Raw genomic sequence first — 26,086 nt, forward strand, 5'->3', positions numbered from 1 at the left:
TGGCCCCGCGGCCCCCGGTGCGCGCGGCCCGTTGGGCGGCACCGGTGACCCAACAAAGCGCGCGGGAGGCCCCGCCCGCCCCGCCCGCCACACGGCGCGGGGCTCCGGCGACGGCAGCCGCCGCGCCACCACACTCCGCGCACCACTGGGCCGGGCTGAGCCGAGAGCGCGCCGGCGGGCGGAGCGAGCGAGGCGGGAGGCGGAGCGGCGCGCAGGCGGGCGGGGCGGGCCGGGTCCGCCCGGCGTCCGGAGCCACCCCCGGCCCGCCGCCCTCGGCCCGCCCTGCGCGTCCCCGCGGCGCCGCCCCCCGCGCGCGTCCACCGGCCGCCGCGCGCACCGCCCCTGGAGCCCCGGGTCCCCGGGCGACGGCGGAGGAGGGGGCGCCGCAAGATGGCGGGTACGGGCCCCGCGGCGGGCGGCGGGCGGCAGGCGGGGGCGCGGGGCGGCGGGAGGCGGGCGGCGGGCTCACGGCCTTTCTTGTCTCCCTCGGCGCAGACCTGACGCTGCTGCAGGAGGACCTGCCGGAGGACGCGGACGGATGTGAGTGAGCGGCCGGGCCCGGGCCGGGCGGGAGGAAGGGCGGCGGGCGCCCAAGGCCTCGGCGCGGGCTCGGGGGCGGCCGGCGGCCGTTCGGGCGGAGCCCCGGCGGCGGAAGCGGGAGCGCGGCCGTTGGTTCCCGGCGCCTCGGCGGGGACGGGGGCCGCGGGCGGGTCGGGGCGCCGCCCGCCGCACGGAGCCTTCCCGAGGCCGCCCCAGCGCCGCGCCGTCCCGGGGTCCGGGATCCGGGGTCCGTGGCCGCGGAGGCAGAAGGGGCGGCCTGGGCGGGATGGTCCGGCTTCACCTACTGTCTTTCTTCGGCGCAAATGTTGGCGACTCAGCCGGGCCTTCCTGCATCTTCTCATCTCGGCTTTCCCGGCGACAGTGAAGTTTTCAGGGCTTGGTCTTTTGATTCAAGGAAAGCAGAAAGTTTGACATTGTTCCTGGAGGAGTGTCAGAAAGGAAGTGTCTCTCTCGTATGTGCTCTTCCGAGGTCGGAAGATAATTTGGAAATTGCCTTCGAGTTGAAGTGGTGACCCGGGAGGGACGTGTGTGGGGCTTAGGGGAGAGCCCGCCCGGTGCTGAGACTCACTGACCCTAAATATCATCCAAGTCGGGAATTCCGAGGTAGCTGCGCTTTGAAATTGCTCTTGTAAATGCCGTGGAGTTAATCCTTAGCATGTCTAATGTGGTTTCTCGTGCCCACATTAAGCTTAATTTTTAAATTACTGGGTGTTTTGAGTGAAGTGAGGGGAATTTACTCTTTAGGAGTCTCTAAAAAGAAGTATTTCGAAAATGAATTAACCATATGTAAACTTATCTTTTGCGAAGTCTGGGTTTATGTTTTTCAGTAAAACTCTCTCTTAAGGCAGCAGTGCACATGTAGTGAAGGACAGCACTTACCTTTCCTTAACGTTGTACCGTAGGACTCTGGGCTGCCTACGAGTAAGTTTGAAATGTTAGTTAAGGCAGCGCTTGATTGTCTGCAGTTAGAATGGGAGAGGTTTGGAGAGGTGACTGTCTCCAGACGGGGGCTTCTCAGGCTTGTATTTAGGTTCAAGGCTTTGCAGATAGAAGACGCTTTCCTTCAGCAGGTGTCGCGGACCGTCATTCATTTATTGTCACTGAGGTACCATTGCACACTTAAAGCTTAAAGGATGAGCTGTACTTTGGCCCTTCACCCTTAAGGGGCACAGGCTAGAAGGGGCAGCCTACCTGTGCAGAGCTCAACAGTGATTTCTCAGGACCCTCCAGACTTCTGCTTGGTACTGAGGATAGAGCAGTGTGAAGGATGGTCACAATCCGTGCCCTCTAGTGGTTTATAAGCAGTTTTAATGTAAGTGTGACAATGAAGGTGTCAGAAGCATCCTAGCACCGTTGTTAATAGACAAGACTCAGGAGCTGAACTGCTTTGTTCCGTTCTTGGCGTTGTCACTTTGGATGGATTCCTGCAGCTCAATTGAACTTTTCTGTGTCTAAGTGTTGTCATTTGTAAACAGCTGTAATTAATATTACCTGCTTTATAGAGTTGTTTAGAGCCTTACATAAGTTAATGCATGTAAAGCACTTAGAATAGTAGCAGGGAAATAGTGACTATTATGTGTTGTTATTATGAGTAAAAAGTGAGGGAAGCTGGAAGGAAAGTTCAGGGAAGGAAATACTGATGTCGACCATTACACCACAGAATTTACATATTTACAGTTGCTGCTAATGCTTGCAGTTAACTTTTTTTAAGGTCCAGTTCATTCCCAGTGTGGGTTTTTTTTTTATTGAAGTATAGTTGATTTACAGTATTGTCCAGTGTGTTTTAATTTAGGATAAAATGTTCGACCTTTGAAGGCACAGTTTATTTGCATATTTATAATTTGGTTGAAGTCATTGTTAGAATAATTGCTTATTTTCTTAGTTGCTATAGTTTCTACAGGTGATAACCTTTACCCAGAATATTCAGGAACAAGGGATCTTGGAACATATGGCCAGCTGAAGGACCACTCGGCATCTGTTTTGAAGGGAGAAAGGGTGAGAGGGGAACCTGGTGGTGGGACCTTGGTCCAGGGCGAGATGGACGGGCAGGGAATGGAGAGGCTCTGCACATCCTGGAGAAGGGAGAGGACCAGAGACGTTAGAGAGGGGCTTGGGCTGCCCGCACAACTGGGCTGTGTCTCCTGAGCCCGGTCTTCTGTCTTGGGCAGCGCTGGTGGAGGCCGCCTCCAGACCTGCCCCTTCAGCCAGGCCAGGGCTGAGTCAGCCTTTGAGAGGGGAAGACATTGTTCTTTGCTCCAGCTCTATAGTCTTGGTCACCTTTCCTAAATGCAGAACCTAGACTAAGAAGGAAGAGAGAGTAAATACTATTCTACAAGTGATGAGAAGCTGGGGTGCGGGGGGGAGGCCCTGGGTGGGGTCCAGATCTTGAAAGGGGGGCATTGCCAGACCCTGAGATGAGGCTCTCAGGTCGTTCATTTGATCTGTTTCGTTTTAAGCCCCCAAGTCTCTGTGTAGAATCAGTAGAAAAGTGGGTAGAACTGGAAAAGGGTTGGTCAGAGATGGACTTGACTGGTAACCCTTGGAGAAAAAGAAACAAAATCCTAATGTGTGAAAAATGGCGCCTTGTATGTACATCTCAAAAGGTCATAAAGATAAGTAAATATCATCGTCTTAAGGTACTATTAAAATTGTTTAGGAAAAAAATTAAGTTTAGGAGAATAATGCATTGAAAAACTAAGTTTGTTTTTGGTTAAAAGGGATACTTCCAATACTGTCCAATGAAACACACTTTGAATTTCAGAGTGAAAGCAGAGCAACTTCCGAGTTGGGTGAACCCTTCCTTTGCCTGGAATGATGGGAGTCAGTGCAGAATTCTGGATAGACTTTCAGAGAAAGAGTTTTAAATTTCTACTGTCGGTTCTTCACAGATGCAATTTTGATGTACATTGAAGTTGCTAGATTTCTAGGATAGGTGAGATGGGACTTAAGATACAGTAGGATTTGGTGAGTTAACGTTTGTAAAAATAATTTCACAGGAGTTAGATTAAAATTTAAATTTCTGTCAGTAATATGTTGAAGAAGATTATTTTAAAAGAAAGATGATGTAACGCTTAGTGATTTGCAGTAGCTTTTGTATGCGGGTGGTTCTTCCCAGTAGCCGTGGGACGTGTAGGCTCTGGTGTACCGATACTAATAAATAAGTCAGCTGATATGCAGAGGGACTAAATCATTCTCTCAGGGGACAAAATTCCTAAGCACCAACCAGAATTTTAAGCCAGGCCTCCTGATTCTAAATATTGTATTTTAAACACTGTTTTTTCTTAGATTGCCCAATTTACACCATCGAGCTGCCCCAACTTGCGTAGGCGATTTGTTTGAACCTGTGCTTAGAATAAATACCCTTGAAGATGAATCTAGCATGCTGCCTGAGGTTTAATTTAACCTAGAGGGAGGGGATTCAAATGAGGCTCAGGTGTAAGTCTTTATGTTAACCTCTCTCAGCTGTGACTAGCATGCTGTGGACGGGCTTTTGGAGCTGTGTTCTGGAATATGACACAGCACAGAATTTTTCCTGTTAAAGTTTTGGAGTCCTTCTACATGATACTGTTTTTCAGGTTTGAAACAGTGAATTAACGATGGATCCAGAACTAATTGGGTGTAACTACCTAGACTAAACTCCATCCAGAGCCTCTGGGCCCTCGACTGTTTCTGAAAACTGGGTTTGATAAGCTTTTTAGAGTCTCGCCACCTGGGGAAGCGAGGCGTGAAAGGTTGGGGCTGTGTCCTGTGGTGGCCAGGGAGTCGGTCGAAAACCTGAAGAAGGTGCCCTTGAAAATCATAATATTTAGAAGTGTTGTTAAATAGGGATTTGGGAGAGCAAGTCATGAGACTTGTAGCATGTTTTGATTGCTACCAGCAAGATTGGACAGGAGAAGTCTTTGTTGAGAGATAATATGGTTGGTGTCTTAGAAAAGGTGCTTAAAAATGGTTTTAGTGGTACCCACATGCATATAGAATCAGTTAATGATGCCTTGGGTCATAATTCCCCATACAGAATTTCTAAAAAAAAGAAAAAAATGGGAGAGTACTCTTTGTTCTCTGTAACCGTGCGTGTCAGCCGCTTGGGCTTGTAGCTGCAGGACCGGGGCGTGGGGGACCCAACACCTAAATGCATAGGTTTTTATTCTTCTACCTGTGAGAGAGAACACGCCCTTGCTGGGTGGAGTTCTTAGTCTGCCACGTGTTGATCACTGGTTTATATATTTCTGGTCCTTTGGCCTCATTTCCTCCTCTCATCAAAACAAATATTTTATATTTGTTTATTAAACTACTGTTACTTCACCCCTGTGTTTGCCTTATGTTTTGGAATTTTTCATTTTTCTGTCTTGATGACAAAGAATTTTTGCCATCAGCTACATGAGAGGGTGGGCAGTTTCTGCACTCGAATTGGGGTGTTGTTTTGCTTTTAACTTGGATCTGAAAGTAAACGATTTAATGTTTTGGGAAGAAGAGCGGGTGACACACCTCTGCAACTTTGGTGAAGGTGGTGAAGAGGCCAGTGCTCCCTAGAACTTGTAGGAGGGGACTTTTGCACAGTCTCCCAGCTTGCAGGTCCCCCTAGGGCCACCTCCCCACGCCTGTCCCCAACTCTCTCCTTACAAGTCAGTCTTCTTAGCTCCCTTTCTCCCCAGACCTAGGAGCAGACTCCTTTTCTGGCCTAATTGGTACCAGTTTGGTTAGTATTTGAGCATTGATCGTGCTGCGCTTCTGAAATATGTCCCGGTATAGTTCAGTGAAGGGGGAAGAGCGCTGGGCTTCATAAACTTAGAGCCAGGTTCAGGCCATTTATTCACTGTATCATCTTGAGCAAGTTTACATCACTTCTCTCAGGTGTTCTGTCTTTAAGATGTTGCTAGGCTTTTGGACTGCTTTCAGTTCTTGGCCGTCACGGCTCTCTCAGGTGCAAGTCTCTGTGTGGATGTAACATTCCCTTCTCTCGGATAGATAACCTGCCAGACTGTTTTCCAAAGTGGCTGTACGGCTTCCCGCCCCGACCAGCGTGTGTGAGTCCAAGGTGCCCCACACCCTTGCCGGGCACTTTAGTCTCTTAAGTGTGTTTTTCTTTGCAGTTTGAATTTGCATTTCCTTAAAGTCTGATAATGCTCATCTTTTTATGTGCTCATTTAGCATCTGTATATCTTCTTTGGTGAAGTGTGCAAATCTTTTTTTATTGGGTTGTTTTCTTACTATGTTCTGAGAGTTCTTTGTATATTCCGAATTCAGGTCCTTTCTCAGATATGGGATTTGCAAATATTATTTTCCATCCCTTGACTTTCTTTTCATTGTCCTAACAGTGTATTTTGAAGCGTGGAAGTTTGAATTTCGCTGTTCAATTTATTATTTTTCACAGATGCCCTTTATCAGGTTGAGAAAAGTCCCCTGAGTTTCCTGAGACCTTTTTTGAAATTAGGAATGAATGTTGGATTTTGTCAAATGCTTTTCTGCATTCATGATATTTTTCTTTTTTAGTTTTTTAATATTATGCACTACATTGATTTTTTAAGGTAAATACTGTTCACTTTTTTTTTTTTGCGGTACGCGGGCCTCTCACTGTTGTGGTCTCTCCCGTTGCAGAGCACAGGCTCCGGACGCGCAGGCTCAGCGGCCATGATTCACGGGCCCAGCCGCTCCGCGGCATGTGGGATCTTCCTGGACCGGGGCACGAACTCGTGTCCCCTGCATCAGCAGGCGGACTCTCAACAACTGCGCCACCAGGGAAGCCCTGTTCACTTTTTAAATGGGAAATTTCGAAAATACACAAAAGCAAATGAGCCATCCTATACCCACCTTTTACTTACTCTCCTTTAACATCTGAACTTTTGTGGGTGGGGGTTGGGAGGAGGCAGCTAGAGTACTTTAAAGACATCCCAGTGTCATTTATTTTAACTCTAAATATCTCACAAGGCATATACCTGCAATGTGATGTTGTAATCCGCGAACGGAAGAGCATCTGAGATTATGGTGAGGTATGGTAGTTTATGAAAGTTTAAATGATTAAATTCTTGAGACATTTTCCTTGCTGGTTCTACTGTAACAAAGCCCACCTGTATAATCACTAAACTCACTTTCATCTTAATATTGATCACCAGATTAAAAGAAGCAACATATTGCTTGTTTTTTATCATGCTAATAAGCACGTTTCACCATTTCGGGTCAGCCTTAATGGTAACAAAAGAATATTGGTAAACAAAAGTTGAATTTTATATTTTAAATTGGTTTGCTGTATCATCCAGAGAATCACATAAACTTAAAAATTTGAATTGTGCTATGCCTGTCGTGAGCCAATGATTCCAGAATTACAGAAATCAAGAGCTAGAGGACAGACTATATATTCATCCTTCTCATTTTAAGCATGAGAAAGTTTGGGCCCAAGGTCTTGCACACACGGCTTGGTGGCAGAGGGTAGAATACTATTCAGACCTTGTAGGTTTTAAAGTTTTTTCCTCAGATATCCTCTCACATAGTTCTTTAACTTGCTGCAGAAGGGAAGTGGGAGAAATTTCTGGATTTTGTTCATTTTTAAAATTACCACGTGTTGGGCTTCCCTGGTGGCACAGTGGTTGAGAGTTTGCCTGCCGATGCAGCGGACACGGGTTCGTGCCCCGGTCCGGGAGGGTCCTACATGCCGCGGAGTGGCTGGGCCCGTGAGCCATGGCCGCTGAGCCCGGGCGTCCGGAGCCTGTGCTCCGCAACAGGAGAGGCCGCAGCAGTGAGAGGCCTGCATACCGCCAAAAAAAAAAAAAAAAAAAAAAATTACCACGTGTTGTCATACTGTGTGTTGCGTGTTGTGCTATAATCTTGCTGACACTATTCCCCGATGAGGTGTGTAGGTCCACAAATTTACAGAAGTGGCACCTGATGAGGCTTACCTGAACAGTTAAGTAATTTGCTCAGTCACCTACGTTGCAAGTGTTGGGTTACATCTAGACCTGGCTGACACAGTCTTTATTACTTTATTACTCTTTATTACTGTACTCTTCCTGCCTTCCAGTTTTGACCTCCCTTAATTTGTCCCTTATTTAGTTATCTAACCTCCTAGAGGTTCTGGGCGATGTGAAGGTCATAGCATGTTCCAAGTATTTGGTGGGTAAAATCATTTTTGTCCAGGTAGTGCCTGCCATGGGAATGTTGGAAGCACAATATACCCTTTTTCTTTGTGTTTTAAAACACTCATACATAAGGGAGCCAGTCATTGGAGCAAAAGTGGGCAAGAACATCGGCGTGATCTGACATGTCTGATCCTGGCACTACCTGATTACTGAAGTGGTCAGTCCAAAATCTTATTGCTGAATTTATATTTAAATTTATATACTGCTTTGGAGTTGTATTCAAAGTCAGATTTGTTAGAAATTATTTTCACATTTAAATCTATCAAATTAGTTTTTGGTAGAAATAAAACCTCAAGACTTTAGATAAATTCAGGTACCTCATTTATGGGGACTGGTGATTATTTGGACCTGGATTAGCTCAAGTTTTATGTTTGGATTACGTACAGAAAAAAGGATTCCTAACCAAAGCAATTGGGTTAATAGGACTGCAAGGAAAATGTTTGCACACTGGAGAAACAAACACCACATCTATAATGTATGGGAGTCCACACCTGCAAACGCTCTGATGTGCTGCATCTCTGACCAGTAGAATGCTGTATAGAAAACGTGATCTTGGTACCTAATTTGAAAGTAGATAAACACGCCCCTTCCTCTTTCATGTGCATATGTACTTTAGGGAAATGTTTTTTGAAATATTCATAGAGTAAGCTTTAGCACATTATTCCTGCTTAAATTCAGTTGTGAAATTAAATATGCTCTAGGACAAATTTATACTTATTTACTAGTAAAAATCATTTCTAAGAATTTAGTAAACTTTCAATATATTTGAAGAAAGGATTTCTGATAAGCATATTATCACACATTGAAACTTGACATACCTGTTGCTTGAGGATATATATCTGGAACATTTTTATACTTTACCCATAGCAGAGAGCCCAGCACACAGTAGGCCTTCAGTATATAGTTGCTGAGATGAATTGTGATTTTCTGGCCAAGGTGAATAAGGCCATAAAACGTATTGTAATTTGCGGTAAAATAATGAAATGATTTGTTTTCAAATTAAATTGTTACTTTGAGAATTTTCCGACTTACACAAAGGTTGCACAGGTGTTATAGTTAATTCCCCAAACTCTTCACCTCCATTCAACATTGTTAACATTTTGGCAGTTTGCTCTTTGTTTCTCTATACGATTATAATTACAGATACACAGTGTAATGTATAGGTTATTCTTAATCTTAATTTCTTTGTTGCACCTTTTTAAGGAGTTGCAGACCTGACCATTAGCCTGTATCTCCTAAGAGCAAGGCCAGGCTCTCATAATCACTCAAATTCAGAAAGCGTAACATTGATACAAATCAGCTATGTAATATGTAGCTCATTCCCAGATTTCAGCGATTGTCCAATAATGTCCTTTATAGCAACTATCTTGCCAATCCAGGCTCCTGCCATTGCATTTAGTTGTCATGTCTCTTTAGTTTGGAACAATTTCTCAGCCTTTATCTTTCATGATGTTGGTAGTTTTGAAGAGTCAGCTTGGTTTTATCTGTTTCCTCGTGATTTAATTTAGGTTATGCTCCTTTCTCCCTCCCTCCCTCTTTGTGTGTGTGCAGAGATGCTATGTAAGTAATTCCGTGATTTTCTCAGTGCTTCATCTCAAAAGGCACCTGATGTCAGTTCTCCATCATTGGTGGTGGTAATTTGATTTTAACAGCTTGGTTAAGGTGTGATGTCTACCAGATTTCTCCACTTAAAGATTCTCTCTTTTTTTTTTTTTCTGTATCAAAAGTTGGTAAGAGAAGTGACTTGATGCTGGGGGATATCCCATTCCCAGACATTCACCCGTTAGTATTAGTGTGTGTAGATGATTCTTACCTGAATCAGTTACATTTCCTTGCTGGCTTTCTGCTTTTCAGAAGAGCTTGCCTTTCCTGTTTGTTGGTTTATTTGTTAAAATATTTAAAGCCCCAAATGTTAAGGTAACTCTTATAAATGATTAAATCTGTATGGTGTGTCTCGTTATCTTTCATTTTCTAAGATGTAAAGGACTTGGGAAACAAACAAAAATTCGGCAAGTTTATTGTGGCCTTAGCATTATCAAGGGAAAGATTGAAGGAGGACAGACCATCAGCTTTTTTCTGTTTTAGTGGATATTCCTAGAGGCTGTGTGGAGAATAGAAGGATGTTTTCATCAAGCTTGGTGAAAGTTAAGTTGTACAAATTAATCAGTTCTCTTGGGTGTAGTACTTCTCAAAGGTGCTAATATGCTCATGGTCTGTGAGTGTCTTAGGGGAGGATAAAGTGCTATTAAAAGACCCTTGTCTTCGCAGGTGTCTCTGTGGACTACCTTCTCATTAACAAATGTTAATGAATAGGCATTCTTCTGGAGAAGCATCAGACCCCATTTTTTGGGTTTGTTTGTTTGTTTAGGTAATAAAAATTAGCAAGACAGGCTTCGTCTTCTGGGACTTTACCTGTGTTTCGGTTGCCGGGGTGGGGGTGGGGGAACAAAAAAATAAAGAAGAAAAAATAAAATGCTGCGATTGCTGGTGGAGTAAAGCGCAGGCCCCCAAGGCTGTGGGGAGTTCATAGGAGGAAGGGCTCTTCATCAGAAAGAGTAGGAAATAACTTCCTGGGTGATATTTATAAGTAGGTGAGTGTAAGCTGAGATGGTAAAGAGGGCAGACATGGAGCAGGTGGAAAAGTGTGAGGCACCTGCAGAAAACGGCCCCCCGCCCAGGCTGTGTGCGGGGTTTGTGGGGGCAGATCAGGGGGCCCTTGGATTACGGTGGGAGAGCGGTACCTTCATCCAGACGGGTGGGGGAGGGGAGGGAGGAAGGGCTGTCGGAAGGTGGAAGTGGTTCTGATTTGCAAACCGGGTTAGGATGAGGAGACTGGAGTAAGTGGATTGACCGTTGTGATAGTCGAGAGCAGTGGTCTTCAAACTTAACGACTGGATACCTTCTAAACTAATCTCGGAAATTTTCTCTCAGACATTTTCAAGTTTAAAGGTATTTTCAAAATGAAACTGTCATAATCACTTTTAAAAATGGAATCTAAATGTAGCACTTCACATTATCATCCATTTTCAAATATTCAAGAATAAACTTTAAATTGGGAATTTTACATTGTTCTTTTTTTCTTCCTGATCTTTCTATTTCCTACACAGAATTTTACCTTAATATATTTTTATGCTTGCAAGTTTTATTGATCACCCTATCACGTTTCTTTGCACCAAAGATAAAAGGAGAAATTGAAATTTTTAATTTCCTGTGGCCATAAAAAAACTTTAAAACTTTGTTTTCTTTATTAATACTCAGTTGATCAACCAGAATGTATTGCAAATTATGATAAACACTTGGTAAACAAAATTTTATTAAATAGGTGTCTGTTAATAAAATGGATGGAGCTTTTAAAAAGTAACATGTATTCATGGGTGAATATAATTTATTGCTAGAATAAGACAGTATTTAGCATCAATTTCTACTTTTTATTTTAAGAGCTATAAGCCCAGAGAAATCTTGTTGACATAGATAAGTGGATGGAAAGGGTTTTACTAGCGATGCCACTACTTTCCTTGAACTTCTTCCAACCTATGTGTCAAAAATTTTTAAATTACTTTTAATGAGCTATCGGTCTTTCAATTTTTTTGAAAGCAAAGGGTTGAAGAATGAATACCTGACTTGTAAAAGTATATATTACAGCCTTTAGAGAGTTGAACTCTTAACACTTCATCAGTGTTGCAGAGGATCCCTTTGCTTTGCAGTGGAGGCTTTTCTGCATGGGGGCAGTGCAGCACTGCAGCCTTGAGGTCACGGGAGCTGGGAGGTTGTGAAGGGAAAGTCTTCGATCCACAGCCCAGGCACATTTTTGTGACGGAGTACTCCTGGAGGTTGGGGTCTGGTGTAGCCCTTGGAGTTATCCGCTTGATTTATTCCTCGGGAAAGCTTCATGTACCTTATGGGGTTCAAATACCCCAGTGTGCTCTAAGCAGACGATATCAGAGCCTCTGAATTAGGGTATTGGAAACTGAGAGGTGTGGGAATACAGAGTACTTCATAGAAGTAGAATTTCTAGTTCATAGCGACTGATCAGATGTGGCGGCAAGAAAAGTGCCTTACAGAGTAACTGAAGGCCTCAAGTTTGAGAACTGCAGGTTACTGGGGAAAATGGTGGTAATCAGAAAGTCATGAGGAAGAGCTGATTTTTTATAAGGTTGGTTTGGACAGTTTGGTTTTCAGAACACGTGTGACATGGAGGTGCAGACTCTGAAGTACCTGCAAACCCGGCCGTGGGGGTCAGAGCAGGAGAACTTTGGGGTCCTCTGCACTGTGAATGGTAGTGGAAGCTGTGGCTTATCGAGGGGAGGAGGGTTGTGTGTGTGTGTACAGGGGGACAAAGTGGGGGGAAAGAAACTACCTACACAAAAGGGTTAGAGAGAAGCAAGAATAGTCTAGAAAGGTAGAAAATATTCCAAGAGATCCAAGAAAAGAGAATTTAAGACGAGGGTGTTGGGATGGGGGAGTCAGCCTTGTCCCTAGTTTTGGCGGATTATTGCCGATCTTTGAGAAGAGTCACAAGAGTGAAAGAAATAGGACAGATTGCTTTTGTCTTGATGAGGAGATGAGCTACAGCTTTAAGAAGTCTGATGAAAAGTCATTTTAGAGACTAGCAGGCTTAAGTTCTGGATTCAGTGTTTCAGGAAAAAGCCCAGGTGGTCAGAATGGCCCTTAATTACCTTGTGTTGCCCCTAAAGTGTGGTCCCGGCCACATGTACAGGGCCAGCAGCCAGCCTTTCCTTTCCCTCCGTGTGGGAACGTCGTTTCTGTGGTTGAGTCCTCGGTGAGGGGCTTGGTGTTTATGGCCGTGGTGGGAGAATCTCTGTTTAGACAGGGCGGTGAGGTGCTGTTCTGAGGCGCGCGTGAGAGCAGCTGAGCACCTCTGCGCCCCTCCCGCTGCCCTCAAGCAGGTATGCGGACAGGTGACCCCTCAACGCTGCTCTTCCCGTGCTCCTGTGCTCATGGTTGCTGGCACGTTCTTTTTCCTGACTTGGCATCAAATGCATGTATGGTAGTAAGATAGGAATGGAAGGTGATTTTTTGAAGGTAGTTCTGGGGACTTGGAATAGAGGTTTGGGACGTCTGAGAGAAGTGTAAGCTTTAAGAAGAGTAGGCTCAGAAGTCTTGTTGAATGAGCATGAAATTAGCACGAATGTGGAGCATACCTGAGCCTTGTTGATGGGGGGAGTAGGACAGCGGCTCATGGTGCTGATGCAGGCAGAGCTGGAATTGCCTCCCTCAGGTGAGAAGTTGTGCTCCTGGCGGGGCCAAGGGCTTCCATGATGGTTAGGGGAGCCAGGCAAGGCTGGCGGTGGTGCTCTCAGAATGCCATGTGCTGACCAGCAGGCGGCTCGGCTTGGGAGAGACACCACGATCTTTGCTTCTTTCTTAATTAAAAAAAAAAAAAAAAAGATGGTTTTAATTAATAATTGATCATTTAAATCACATTTTATTATAACATAGTTGAATAAGTATCTCCGCTGCCCGGAATTGTCACTCAAAGGAGATAATGTTTGAATTTAACTCCATTGTTGCTTAGAAAATCTCAAGCGCCAGTCCCAGTTACAGGGCGGCAGTGCGATTTCTCCAGCCAGGTGGGAGGAGTTTGCAAAATGTAATAATGTTACTCTGTTGAAAACTAGAAGGCTAAGTTGGTTTTGGTTGGTCACTGTCCCCTCCTCCTCCTGCCTCACTTCTGTGTGAACCCTGTGCCCCACGTGTCCTGAACAACTACTCATTTTCTAGACATGACTTGGTTTTCCTCGACTCCCTGTCTTTGGGCTTCTCGGCTTAGGACGCCCTGTTCCGCCCTCTGTCCTGCTTGGCAAACCTCAGTGTATCTTCCCAGAATTGGCTGGGCTTTGAAGCCTTCTCTTGCTCACCAGGGCAGACCTAGAAGTGTAACAGTGGACGGCACACGTTCTGTGTATGTACTCTTACACCGTGCATCTTTCTTAGTAGCATATTTTTGTCTGTGTCTTTGCACACACATATATACACACGTGTGTACATAGATACACGCATACAATTTCTGTCTAGTTTTTATATCTGTGTTCCCTGTTGAGTGCCTGGCACTTAAACAGTAGATGTGCCGTCCTACTTATTGAATGAAATGAATGAAAACATTTAAAAACACAGGGAAACTACGATGAGATTCTCTGTATGAGAAACAAATGAATTGCCGGTTCGAGGGGACATGGATGTACTAGCCTGACACCGTGTTAGGTGCATTATAGACGTTATCTTTGTCTTCGTGTCTTAAAGTCTTGACAACAAACAGGTATTTTACATGTGAGGAAGTGGAGCCAAACTAATTAATTACTTGCATTAAGTCCACATGCATAGTTCACAAGGAGCAGAACATGAGATTTGGACCCAGATCTGTCTTAACTTTAAAAAGCCTCTGCCCTTTTCACATCACTGTCGCTATAACTGTGTAGTGATAATCATCTTTAAAATTTCAAATGGGTCCAACTTTAAAATTTTTATATTTTAGATGCTGTTTTCCTTAAATTTAAAAGAATGGGTTGTTGGTTTCTATGGCTCTGGGTTTCTGCTGGAGCTGGTGCTGGTGTGGGGAGTGGAAAGTGGATGGAGCCCTTCCTGAAATGCAGGGGTGATTCTCTCTCTTGTGCTGCATGGTCTCTTACCTTCATGCGAAGGGGGGGGAATTCAGTTTTACAAGTAACAAAGATAAATGTCCTTGTTTTATCATTTCTTTCTCTTGTCCTGTTTTTCTGGATGTTCTCTTTAATTTGCATTGTAACACATTTGATTCTTGTCCTGATTTGGAACTGGTAGGATCTATTGAGTCTGATTTGAGACAAGATGGGCTAACCCTTCAGTATAAGACTTCAGTTCGTATCCCAGGTTTCTATTCCAGTTAGGAATTCTGTTAGAATTCACTAAAAAACACAAGATTTCATTGACACTTTTGTCATTTAGCTTCTTCATGGAAGCTTTTATAACTAAATATTAAGTTTTAAAAAATTTTGAGGGTTTCCTACATAAGTGTAGGAATTCTGTCTCATGTTGACCTTTTAGGTCATCTTCCTTTTTCCTTTCCATCCTGGTCCCCCTTCAGCTACCCAAGACAGTAAATTTACAGGGGAAGAGGGAGCACTGGAATTTGGGGAGCGTAGATATAATTTGAAAAAACATTTCAAGTGATCATTGTTTTCATTGCTTTTAAGTCATTTTGAAATTTCAAATAACACTAAAAGCTGACATGATTTCTTCACTTCATCAGTGTAGGAAATTGGATTTTTAAAGCTGTGAACTCTGTACGGGGCTCTTGCTGCTGTAACGTCCAAGAATCCAGAATCAACTTAGTGACCCAGAAAGGAGGGGCGCCGGGGCACAGGTCGGGTGATGAAAGGTCTCTCTTCATCTTCTGTAATGCTCCTTGTCTTCGTCTGTTTTGTCTGGTAATAAAATAGCCACTCTGGCTTTCTCATGCTTACTGTTTCATGTTTTAGCTCTCTCCTTTTTGTAATCCTTTTCTTTCAACCCATGGGTTGAAATTTTGACTTTAAAAATGTGTTTCTGGTAGACAAGACTATAGCTGAGTAACAACTATAGTTGTTACCTTGTTATTAGTTTGGGATTCTCTACCTTTTGACCTAAATGTTTAGTCCATTTATAAGTAATGTAATTATTGATCTGGTTGCTTATTTCTATTTGTCTTTTTTTTTCTCTGTTGCTCCTTTTGTGACTTTCTTTGGGGTTAACTCAGTATTTTTTAGCATTCCATTTTAACTCTCGGTTGGCTTTCTAGCCATCCTTTCTTGCATGTTTTAGAGAGTACTCCTAAGGGTTGTAATTTGCATCTTTAATTTACCATAATCTATTTAAAATTAATGTACTACTTTGCATAAGCTATATGATTCTTGCAGCAGTATAGCTGTGTTTACTCCCTTGTTTTTTTTTTTGGTTTTTTTTTTTTTTTTTTTTTTTTTTTGCTGTACGCGGGCCTCTCACCATTGTGGACCCTCCCGTTTGCGGAGCACAGGCTCCAGACATGCAGGCTCAGCGGGCCCAGCCGCTCTGTGGCATGTGGGATCCTCCCGGACCGGGGCACGAACCCACGTCCCCTGCGTTGGCAGGCAGACTCTCAACCACTGCGCCACCAGGGAAGCCCTGTTTTGTCTTTTCTATCTGAGGATGTTATTGACTGTACCATCATTTATGCTGTAGGATTCTTCTTTCCTAGTGGTGATAGTTTTTATGGATTATTTTTGTGTTTCTCCTTCTTGTAACCTGTGGCAGGCATTTGTAGGGTGGCTGGGTAAGACTTAGGTATGCAGTCTGTAGCCATGGTTATCACGTCCTTGCTGCCTCCATAAATATGAAATGCAGAGCCATTTAGTCCAATCAAGAATTTTTTTTAATTAATTTATTTTTGGCGTGTTGGGTCTTTGCTGCTGCGCACGGGCTTTCTCTAGTTGCGGCGAGCGGGAGCTATTCTCCGTTGCGGTGCGAGGGCTCCTCATTGCAGTGGCTTCTCTTGTTGTGGAACACGGGCTCTAGGCATGTGGGCTTCAGTAGTTGTGGCTTGCAGGCTCTAGAGCACAGGCTCAGTAGTTGTGGCACACGGGCTTAGCTGCTCCGCAGCATGTGGGATCTTCCCGGACCAGGGCTCAAACCTGTGTCCCCTCATTGACTGGTGGATTCTTAACCACCGCACCACCAGGAAAGTCCCAGTCCAATCAAGAGTTGATGAGGAAATCCTGAATTTGGAGAGGATGCTTCAGGATAAAGCGGCTCCACAGTTATTGGCAGGAGGCTGCAGTTCTGGGAAATAGAAATGCACCTTTGTCCCCAGTGCCTCTGCTGGAGTGGAACACTCCCTTTTGTACAGAAATAATTGTCAACCATAATGGGTAGAGTGGTAACGTAAGTGGAAGCAAAATATGGTTTGTAACCCTCTCAGCATATGTTTCTTGAATACAGTTGTTCAGCAATCTGCATTTGAGCTAGTTGGGGGTATTTATTATAAATGGTTGCTCCTGGGCCTCACTCCAGACCTGCACAGTCAGGATCTGAATATGAGATCTGGGGTCTGAATTTTAGGGTAAGTGCTCCAAGCTTGTCTTAAACACGACAGTGTTAGACTGTCCCTGCTCTAGGACTGTTCCCAAAAGCCCCTGACTTTTTATGGACCTGAATCAGTACTATTAATGTTTATCTTCAAGATTAACAAGCGTGTGACTGATGAAACAGTTTGGTCAGAGTCATAGAATTCTAGAGCCTGCATAAAGGTGCCTTCGAGGTCATGCCAGCTCCACAGTCTTAGAGGAGGAAATAGGTCAAATGAGAGTATCTGGGTGGTTCTTACGGCTCTGATTCATAATATATAAGGTACTTTGCTATGAATTGTAGATCAGAATAACCTGTTAAAACTTTTCTGTACTATGTAAGGAATTATTTTCATGTTAGGTGTTATTTTTAATCCAGTTTGACAATCTCTGCCTTTAAGTGGGGCTACTTAGAGCATTTGCGCTTAATGTGATTATTGATATTGTTTGGTTTTCCTCTCTCTTGCTATTTCCCATCTGTTTGTCCCATCTTTTCCTTTTTCCTTTTATCCTCTTTTTCTGCCTTCTTTTGGGTTCAGTATTTTTTATGATTCCATTTTCGGGCCTTTATTGGCTTACTAGCTATATGTTTTGGGTGGGGTTTTTTTGGTGTTTAATAGTTGCTGTAGAGTTTATAATTAGTATGCGCCTTTGACTTATTACTGTTTACTTTCACATAATATGTATAAAAGAACTTTAGGACAATATACCTCCCTGTTATTCTGCCTTTGTACTATTGTAAATATATTTTACTTCTACGCGTGTTATAAACCCCACAATACATTTTTTCTTTATTTTACAGTACATACTTTTGCCTTAAACAGTTAATTATCTTTTAAAGAGATGTTTTTACATAAGAAGAGGCTTTTGTGTTTGCCCACCTGTTCACCATTTCTGCTAGTCTTCATTCCCTTGTAAAGATCCAGCTCTCCACCTGCTATAATTTTCTTAGTATTTCTTGTAGTGTGGGTCTGCTGCTGGCGACGTTTGTCAGCTTTTGTATGTCAGAAGAAGTCTCTATTTCACCTTTGTGTTTGAACAATTTCTGTTTACTGGGTATAGAGGTGTAGGTTGACTTTTTTTTTTTCTTTCAGTCCTTTAAAGATGTTGCTCTTCTGTCTCTGGCTTCTCATATGGCATTCTCTCTGATGAGATGGCTGCTGTCATTCTTGTCTTTGTTCTGTATATAATGTGAGTTGTTCTCTGACTGCCTTGCAGAATTAACTGTCAGTGTTTGACAGTTCATTTATTTACAAGTTGTTAGTGTTCTGGTTGAACGTGTAAGTTCTCAGGTCTGTGTGATCACTCTTTTCTGATCACTCCGTTCCTTGATCACCCCAGACTGAGTTTCTACTGACCCCTGTGCTTCTAGGGGCAGTTAGAACATATCTGTAGAAAAGGAGAAGAAGCATCCGTCAGTCAGTCGTGGCTTCTGAGCCGATTCTCAGATTCTCTCGTGACTTTTTGTGCCACTCCAAGAACAATACAGGGCAGTTTTCCTTGTGCTGCTTCGGAGAGGCAGGGGTACCTTTTAGCGCGACAGTGTTACAAGGAGTGTTTCTGATGTCTCTGATAGTTGGTGTGGATGACTGCAGCTCAGAGTCTGATGTGATTGTTGTACCTTCAGCCCTGGACTTTGTCTCACAAGATGACATGTTGACGCCCCTGGGGAGACTGGACAAGTATGCTGCGAGTGAGAACGTATTTAACAGGTATGTGCGTATGCTTTCCATTAAGGTGGAAGCACAAGTGTGGCTTTTATTGCATGAATTTCAATAAACAGAAGTATCCAGTTGAAAGTAGATGTCATTACTGCGTGGTCTGAGTCACCCAGCTTCACTGCTGGTCACAGCCGTGGCCGCCTTTACAGCTGTTTACTCCTCCGTCCTGTGAGCAGGCAGCACTCCTTCTTGACTTTTTGGCAAAAACAAAACAAACAAACAAACTGCTTCTTTGCTATTAGGCATAATTTTAATGTTCATTAAAGTGACTGCTGAGGCGTCAGTTCCTCCTCCAGCAGGTGGTGGTGTGTGCCTGCTGTGGGCCAGGTGACTGGCAGCCAAGGGGCGAGGGACATGGCAGTGACCAGAGCTCACACTCTCCCTCATGCACTGTTTCTCCACCTAGGGCCCCCAGACCACCTGTATCAGGCTTCTCGGGGAAATCTCAAAGTCTTTGCTAATAAAATTGTTTGAGTATAGATGTATAAAACTCACTGAGTAAAATATGTAAAGATAACATTTTATATAATGAAGAATGATTGTACTTTCCCATATTTATGATAATTGAAGGTAGCTACTTGAAACAAATTTTCAGTGACCTTAGAAGTTTGTCAGATCAGGTAAAGGTGGAACATATTTTGGTAAATAATCAGTCTCATCTTGTTAAAATAAAATCCATACTGGCATTTGTCACTTAGGAAATTAGGGACTTAATATATGTTATAAAATGTATTAAGAAAAATTTTCTTTTAAACTATATGGATTCTGCCTTTTAAAGTTCTAAATACTATTAATGCCACTGAACATCATATAATTTTCTTTTTCTGTGTAGACAAATGGTGGCCCGGAGTCTGCTGGACACACTGAGGGAAGTCTGCGATGATGAGAGAGATTGTATTGCTGTTTTGGAAAGAATAAGCAGATTAGCTGATGATTCAGGTATATATTTATGCAGAGAAAGGTTTCTTTTACTAAATTATGTTTCTAAAAACTAATGAAAAACTTAGTGTAATGCGAGATTTCTTTGAAATATTTCCTAAATAAATTATCAGACCCATCAGTAACAAGAAAATAAAAACCTGTTACTGGGCTTCCCTGGTGGCGCAGTAGTTGAGAGTCTGCCTGCCGATGCAGGGGACACGGGTTCGTGCCCCGGTCCGGGAAGATCCCACATGCCGCGGAGCGGCTGGGCCCGTGAGCCATGGCCGCTGAGCCTGCGCGTCCAGAGCCTGTGCTCCGCAACGGGAGAGGCCACAACAGTGAGAGGCCCGCTTACCGCAAAAACAAACAAACAAACAAACAAAAAAACCTGTTACTAAGATCCAAACATTTTATAGTAGGCCCATTTAGTTTAACTTTGAAAATTTCTTGTAAGAAAAAACTCAGAACATTGTTTTGCATCATGTACATTAATACTATTTTAGAATTAATAAATTGTTTTGAAAAAATTTTTTGAATAAATTAAAAGGATGGAGTGGGCTGTAAATTTTTTGGCAAATATAAAATGCATTTTTACTTATAAAAAATGTTTATCACCCCTTGTAAAACTAAGGCTGTTTGTCTCTAAAGTGAAAAGAGGAGGAGAGTCTGCTTAAGAAAGAGGTAAACTTGTTTTGAGGCTTAGAATACGGTTTATTACGTTTTTAAAAAATATTTTTTATGGTGGTAAAACATACATAAAATTTACCATTTTTACCTAATATTGTTTTGAGCATATTTTTATATTTGATTTTAGAAATGATTCAAAAATCAAATAAAAATTTTTTTCTTAAATCCACGACCTCTTTATTAAAATGTATTATTTTTCAATTTATCAAACTTTTGGCATGGCAACAATTCTCATCCTTTAATTTTCAGATGAGCTCATCTTTTGGTAAGCAACTCACTTTATGGGAATATGTTTACTATTTATGTAAGCCTTAAATATTTTTTATTTTCTTATAGAAAAAAACATTAGTAAGCTTCCTAATTTTCTATCTCATTATGATGTTCTGTGTACATAATTGCTCATGTATATGCTTGTTCCAGAATGGTTTTAGGAGGGTCTCATCAATTATGATTTTTACTTACAATTTATTTTTAGATTTAGCAGAGATAAACAATTTAACTTAAAATTTTGGCACTATTGCATTCCATTGTGTTCATTCCTTTCATAGAGATGTAGATATTCTTTAAGATGGAATTTGTGTTTGTTTTCTTCCACCTGTTTACCAACTACAGTGCTGTTCTTTACATATATTATATTCTACATGTGTTTCAAAATATATCTCAAGTTGTTGAGTTCCTGATAAATATCTCTCTTGACATTTACACTCTGAATTCATTCAGTAAATGTGAAAACAGTGCATACTGTATGCCAGGTTCTAGATTAAATGCTGGAGCCTTACTGAGATGAGTAAGAATCCATCATCAAATTAACAGTTTAACGAATGCAGCCGACATACTAACAGTAAATTATACCAGGGAGGGTTGGGACCCGCTTTGGACAGTTGGTGGCATTTGAGTTGGGTTTGATGGGGAGGGAGGGGAGGAGGGGGCTCGGGAGGGGAAAGGACAGGTGTAGAGGTTTGGGGAGCTCAGGACAGCGGCCCGTTTGGCCAACAGTGAGTTTACTGGGCCTACGGTTTAGAAGAATGAGACTTAAATAAGGTGGTTGAGGGCCAGATTGTAAAAATTTATACTGTGCCAAGTTGGAGAGTTTGCTTTGTTTGTGATTTAGAACAGAAACACAGCAGTGTGGGTTGACTTGAGGAAAAGATGGGTGACGGAAGGCTGGTTGGGAGATTCCTCTGACTGTTAGGAGTAGTTTGGGAGGAATGGAAGGGCCCGGAGGGGTGTCAGAGCCACTGTGATGGGAGCTTCCATGAATTTGAGGATTCTTGTCTCTCCATCAGATATGGGAAAGTTGCAGTCTTTACTATTTTTAATATTACCTCTCCTCCACCCCAAACTCCTTTATTTTCACTTTTTTTTTTTTTTTTTTGCGGTATGCGGGCCTCTCACCGCCATGGCCTCTCCCGCTACGGAGCACACACTCCGGACGCACAGGCCCAGCAGCCATGGCTCACAGGCCCAGCCGCTCCGCAGCATGTGGGATACTCCAGGACCGGGACACGAACCCGCGTCCCCTGCATCGGCAGGCGGACTCCCAACCACTGTGCCACCAGGGAAGCCCCTTTTTTTTCATTTTTAAGTTTACTTTTGTTTGAGTATATGTTTTTGTTTGAGTATATGTTTTGTACATGGTTCAAAATACAGAACTCCTGTTAGCTACATCTGTTGTCTATAAGGAAGTCTTCATAAAGTGAAAGTAGCTGGTCTTAATTAATTTTGGGGTTTTGTTTGCCTTGAAAGGGCTTCCCACCTCAAGATTCAACTTTTTTTTTGGCCGCACCCCACAGCTTGCAGGATCTTAGTTCCCCAACCAGGGATCGAACCCGTGCCCCTCTGCAGTGGAAGCACGGAGCCCTAACCACTAGACTGTCAGGGAATTCCCTAAACATTTTTTTAAATGTTGTCTTTTAGTGCTTTTTATTTTTTAAAGATGAGCATTTTTTTTTTTTAATGAACTAAGTATTCATATCCTTTGCCATTTAAAAAAATTTGTTTTTAATTTTTGGCTGAGTTAGGTCTTTGTTGTTGCACACGGACTTTCTCTAGTTGTGATGAGCAAGGGCTACTCTTCGTTGCGGTGCTCGGACTTCTCATTGTGGTGGCTTCCCTTGTTGTGGAGCACGGTCTCTAGGCACATGGGCTTCAGTCGTTGTGGCAAGCAGGCTCAGTAGTTGTGGCATACGGGCTTAGTTGCTCCATGACATGTGGGATCTTTCCGGACCAGGGCTCGAACCCATGTCCCCTGCATTGGCAGGCGGATTCTTAACCACTGCGCCACCAGGGAAGGCCTGTCTTTTAGTGCTTTTGATCTTAAAAAAGAAAACAACATTTGGAACTTTTTTTTTTTTTTTTTTTGCGGTACGCAGGCCTCTCACTGTTGTGGCCTCTCCCGTTGCGGAGCACAGGCTCCAGACACGCAGGCTCAGCAGCCATGGCTCACGGGCCCAGCCGCTCCGTGGCACATGGGATGTTCCCGGACCGAGGCACGAACTCGTGTCCCCTGCATCGGCAGGCAGACTCTCAACCACTGTGCCACCAGGGAAGCCCAACATTTGGAACTTTGATTCACCTTGAATTTATGTAGAGAGAGCAGTATAGGAATCTTACCCTTTTTTTCTCACATAACCTGCTGACTTTCCTACCATTACCTATGGAACAGTTGATCTTTTTGAAATGCCATATCTGTCACGTTTAAATTTGCCGTATGTACTTGGGTCTTTTCACATTTTTTTTTTTTTTTTAAATCTGTTGGTTTCCTTTAGCATTCACTGACCCTTTATCATCTTAGTTAAGTCTAACTGTAAACCTTCCACTGGCTGGCTGCATTTAGATTAGGACCCAGTCGTTACGGCTTGTCCTGGAGGTTCTGAACTAGCAGAGTTTGAAGATGATGCCATGTTATAGTCGATGTGAGTTCAGGTGAACAGATCCGGTCCTCACAGGAAGTATTGCAGGCTCTGAGGACAGAATCTGGGATGGGGTCGACCTCGCCATGACTGTGAAAAGGATCGCAGGCTGCAGAGCATTTTCTAAGCACTCATGATGTGATGCGAGGTGAAGAGTCCAGAGATTTCCTGAGGACTCCCCCGCCCGGCAAGGATCTGGTTCTGGGGAGGATGCTTCAGCTCACCTTTCTGTTATTTCCACAGAACCAACTGTGAGAGCAGAGCTGATGGAGCAGGTGCCTCACATCGCCTTGTTTTGTCAAGAAAACCGGCCTGCGATCCCGTACGCTTTTTCCAAGTACTTGCTACCCATTGTGGTTAGATATCTCGCAGATCAGAATAACCAGGTAGGAGGGCCCTGCCCACGTTCTTACAGAAATGGGTGTAGTCTGGGGCACTCCCGGCGGCCTCCTGGGTGGTCACATTGGGATGTTCCTTCCTCTTTGACTTTGTTGTTCTGTTTTTCAAAATGAGGCTGTGGAGAGTCTGGGAGGTCACAGCAACAGACAGCACCTAGTGGCTGCTGCTCACCCGCTGCCCTCCCAGGCGGCCCTCAGAAAGGTTGGCGCTTGGAGACCTCTTTTCCAAGAATGGCTTTTCTGTTCCACTTCATCTGTTACAGCGCAACCAACCAAGTTCTGTCTTTGCAGAATAACCACAGATTTTTATTGGCAAGGTTTTGCCAGTTGTGAACCCCCTCTAGTTGGGTGAGGAATCCTCAGATTTGTGAAATTCAGGTGTTAAGTTTTGTTACACTGTGTGTGTACTTGGTTTACGTGTCTGTTTTTTCCTAGGTCAGGAAAACGAGTCAGGCGGCCTTGCTGGCCCTGCTGGAGCAGGAGTTAATTGAGCGGTTTGATGTGGAGACCAAAGTGTGCCCCGTCCTCGTGGAGCTGACCGCCCCCGACAGCAATGACGACGTGAAGACAGAAGCTGTGGCTGTAAGCAGAGCTCAGCAAGAATTAGTCACTGGCTTGACCGATAGGAGGCGCTTGTTAAATATGACGCTGCATTACATGTTGTAGGGTTGACACATACTGGGTCTCAGAGTAGCCCCAAATCATTACATTTGAAATGTAATGCTGGTCTAGAAAGGGACATAGGCTTCCAAGGGAAAAGGTGTCTTTTCTTGGGGCCCCATGCTGTGCAGAAGCACTTGGGAATTCGATGGCTCTATCACTGGGCTCTGAGAAAGCAAGATACACAGCAAGAAAATAATAAGTTAACTGTAAATTCATTATCAAAATGGAAAAATAAGATGGCAAAAATAACCAGTGGAATTTTAAAAACCCTGTATTGAATATAGAAACATTTGAGCTCCTTGAATTGCTGTCGAGCACTTTTCTAGGCACCATGTAAGCATAGTAGGAAAAAGAGGGATGCTGCTTGGCTACTGTACTTGACAGTGTGGTCTTTGCAGGAAGGAATATATGATATAAATTATGATTAGTAGAAAAATACACAGATTAAGTCATTATGCACATAATAAAGTCAAGTATTATGGTGAGTTCTCTGGTGTTTTGGACATGGTTAGCAAATAGTTTGATTATTTGAGAGCCATCATAAATAGGGTATGAATTACATATAGTAATATCTGTTATAATTCACATCTATGGTTCCTCAGTTCAGAAAGTAAGAATTCTTATAATAAAATAGAAAAGTGATAAATCCATCTGAAAATTTATTCAGATCTATTTGGATAGTGAGAGTTTGCTATTTAAACCTAATATAGTTGCATTTTTGTTGATATGAAAAAAGTTACACTAAAAATAATTTTATAGTGCTTCTGGATCGTTCGTAGGATGAATTAGATTTTCTCTCTAGTTCCTTTCCGTTGGAAATTCCATTATTTTATTTTTAGATACTCAGGTATCAGTTAATAAATTTAGATATTTTTCAGTAATACCATTTTTATTGAAGTGAAGTTCACATAATATAAAATTAACCATTTTAAAGTTTACAATTAAGTAACATTTAGTACATTCATAATGTTGTACAAAGCACTACCTCTGTCAAGTTCCAAAACTTGATTTTTTTTTTTAAATTTCACAAGCTTCTCTAAAAAGGAAATCAGTTTTGGCATAAATGTTGGTTTATATTGAGCAGAGTTTAACTTGCTTTTTTATAATTTTTGACGGGTTTTAAGAATAGTAAAACATTATAATTATAATAAAAGGCTATATCCAGCGCTAGTGTGAAACCTGTCATTCTCTCACAATTGGTCGTGTTAACTTTGTTATGTTTGGCATTCCCTCCCTTCCCAGTTGTTTGTTTTGGGAATAATTCATTCTAAGCAATTTAATTATGCTAGATCAGTGATACTGTGTATCTTTGGATCGTTAACTCAGGCTTGGAGATGCCTAGAAACAGTCTGGAGTCAAGAAACAACACTGCTTTGGGGATTGGGGGATGTCAGTGTCACCTGCCACTCTGAGGAGGCCAGGGCTCTGATAGGGATGGTGCCAGCCTAACAATGCATGGGCAGATCTCCGTTTATGTAGGTCTTTTCTTCATTTCATCAATGTTTGGTTGTTTTCAGTAGACAGAGCATGTGTGTGTTTTGTTAGATTTCATGTTTTTTTAACACTGTTGTGAATGATACTGTTTTTAAACATTTTCAGTTGTTCGTTGCTAATTTATAGAAGTACATTTGTTTTTTTTATTCTGTCATATGTCCTGCAAACTTCCTAAACTCACTTATTTGTTCCAATGGCTTCTTTGTAGATTCCTTGGGATTTGGTCTGTAGACAGTCATGCATTTATGAATAGAGTTTTCTTTTCTTTCCAACCAGATGCCTTTGCTTCTTGTCATATTTGCATGGGCCAGGAGTAGATGTAATAGATAAATGACGACAGTCAGATTTCTTTATATTCTAACTGCGTGGGGGCAGATATTTAAATGCGTTGGGCTGGTTTTCAAAAGGTTCATCCTCACTTTGCCCAAAACTGTGTTATCTGAATCATGTGTGACACATATCAGATCTGTGTCCTTGTCTCCCTTGGAACCCAGGCTTTGCAGAGTAAGGACGTGGTCCCCACAT

General features: G+C 42.9%; 1 protein-coding gene across 5 annotated transcripts in view; it reads left to right on the forward strand.

The window, feature by feature from the left end:
• Positions 1–265: 265 nt before the first annotated feature.
• Positions 266–26,086, forward strand: part of PPP4R1 (protein phosphatase 4 regulatory subunit 1) — a 61,071-nt gene continuing 35,250 nt past the window's right edge. For 4 of the 5 annotated variants that reach the window (XM_060028668.1, XM_060028670.1, XM_060028671.1 and 1 more), the window contains exons 1-6: positions 266–397; positions 496–540; positions 18,342–18,477; positions 19,319–19,425; positions 23,250–23,392; positions 23,840–23,986. In XM_060028668.1, coding sequence (XP_059884651.1) covers positions 391–397; positions 496–540; positions 18,342–18,477; positions 19,319–19,425; positions 23,250–23,392; positions 23,840–23,986 — 585 coding nt within the window. In that variant the 5' untranslated portion in view covers positions 266–390. Of the gene's footprint in view, positions 398–495; positions 541–2,281; positions 2,557–18,341; positions 18,478–19,318; positions 19,426–23,249; positions 23,393–23,839; positions 23,987–26,086 lie in introns of those variants that run through there. The other variant, XM_060028673.1, reaches the window with a different exon arrangement.

This window comes from Delphinus delphis, chromosome 13, assembly GCF_949987515.2.
Source record: "Delphinus delphis chromosome 13, mDelDel1.2, whole genome shotgun sequence".
NCBI lineage: Eukaryota > Metazoa > Chordata > Mammalia > Artiodactyla > Delphinidae > Delphinus > Delphinus delphis.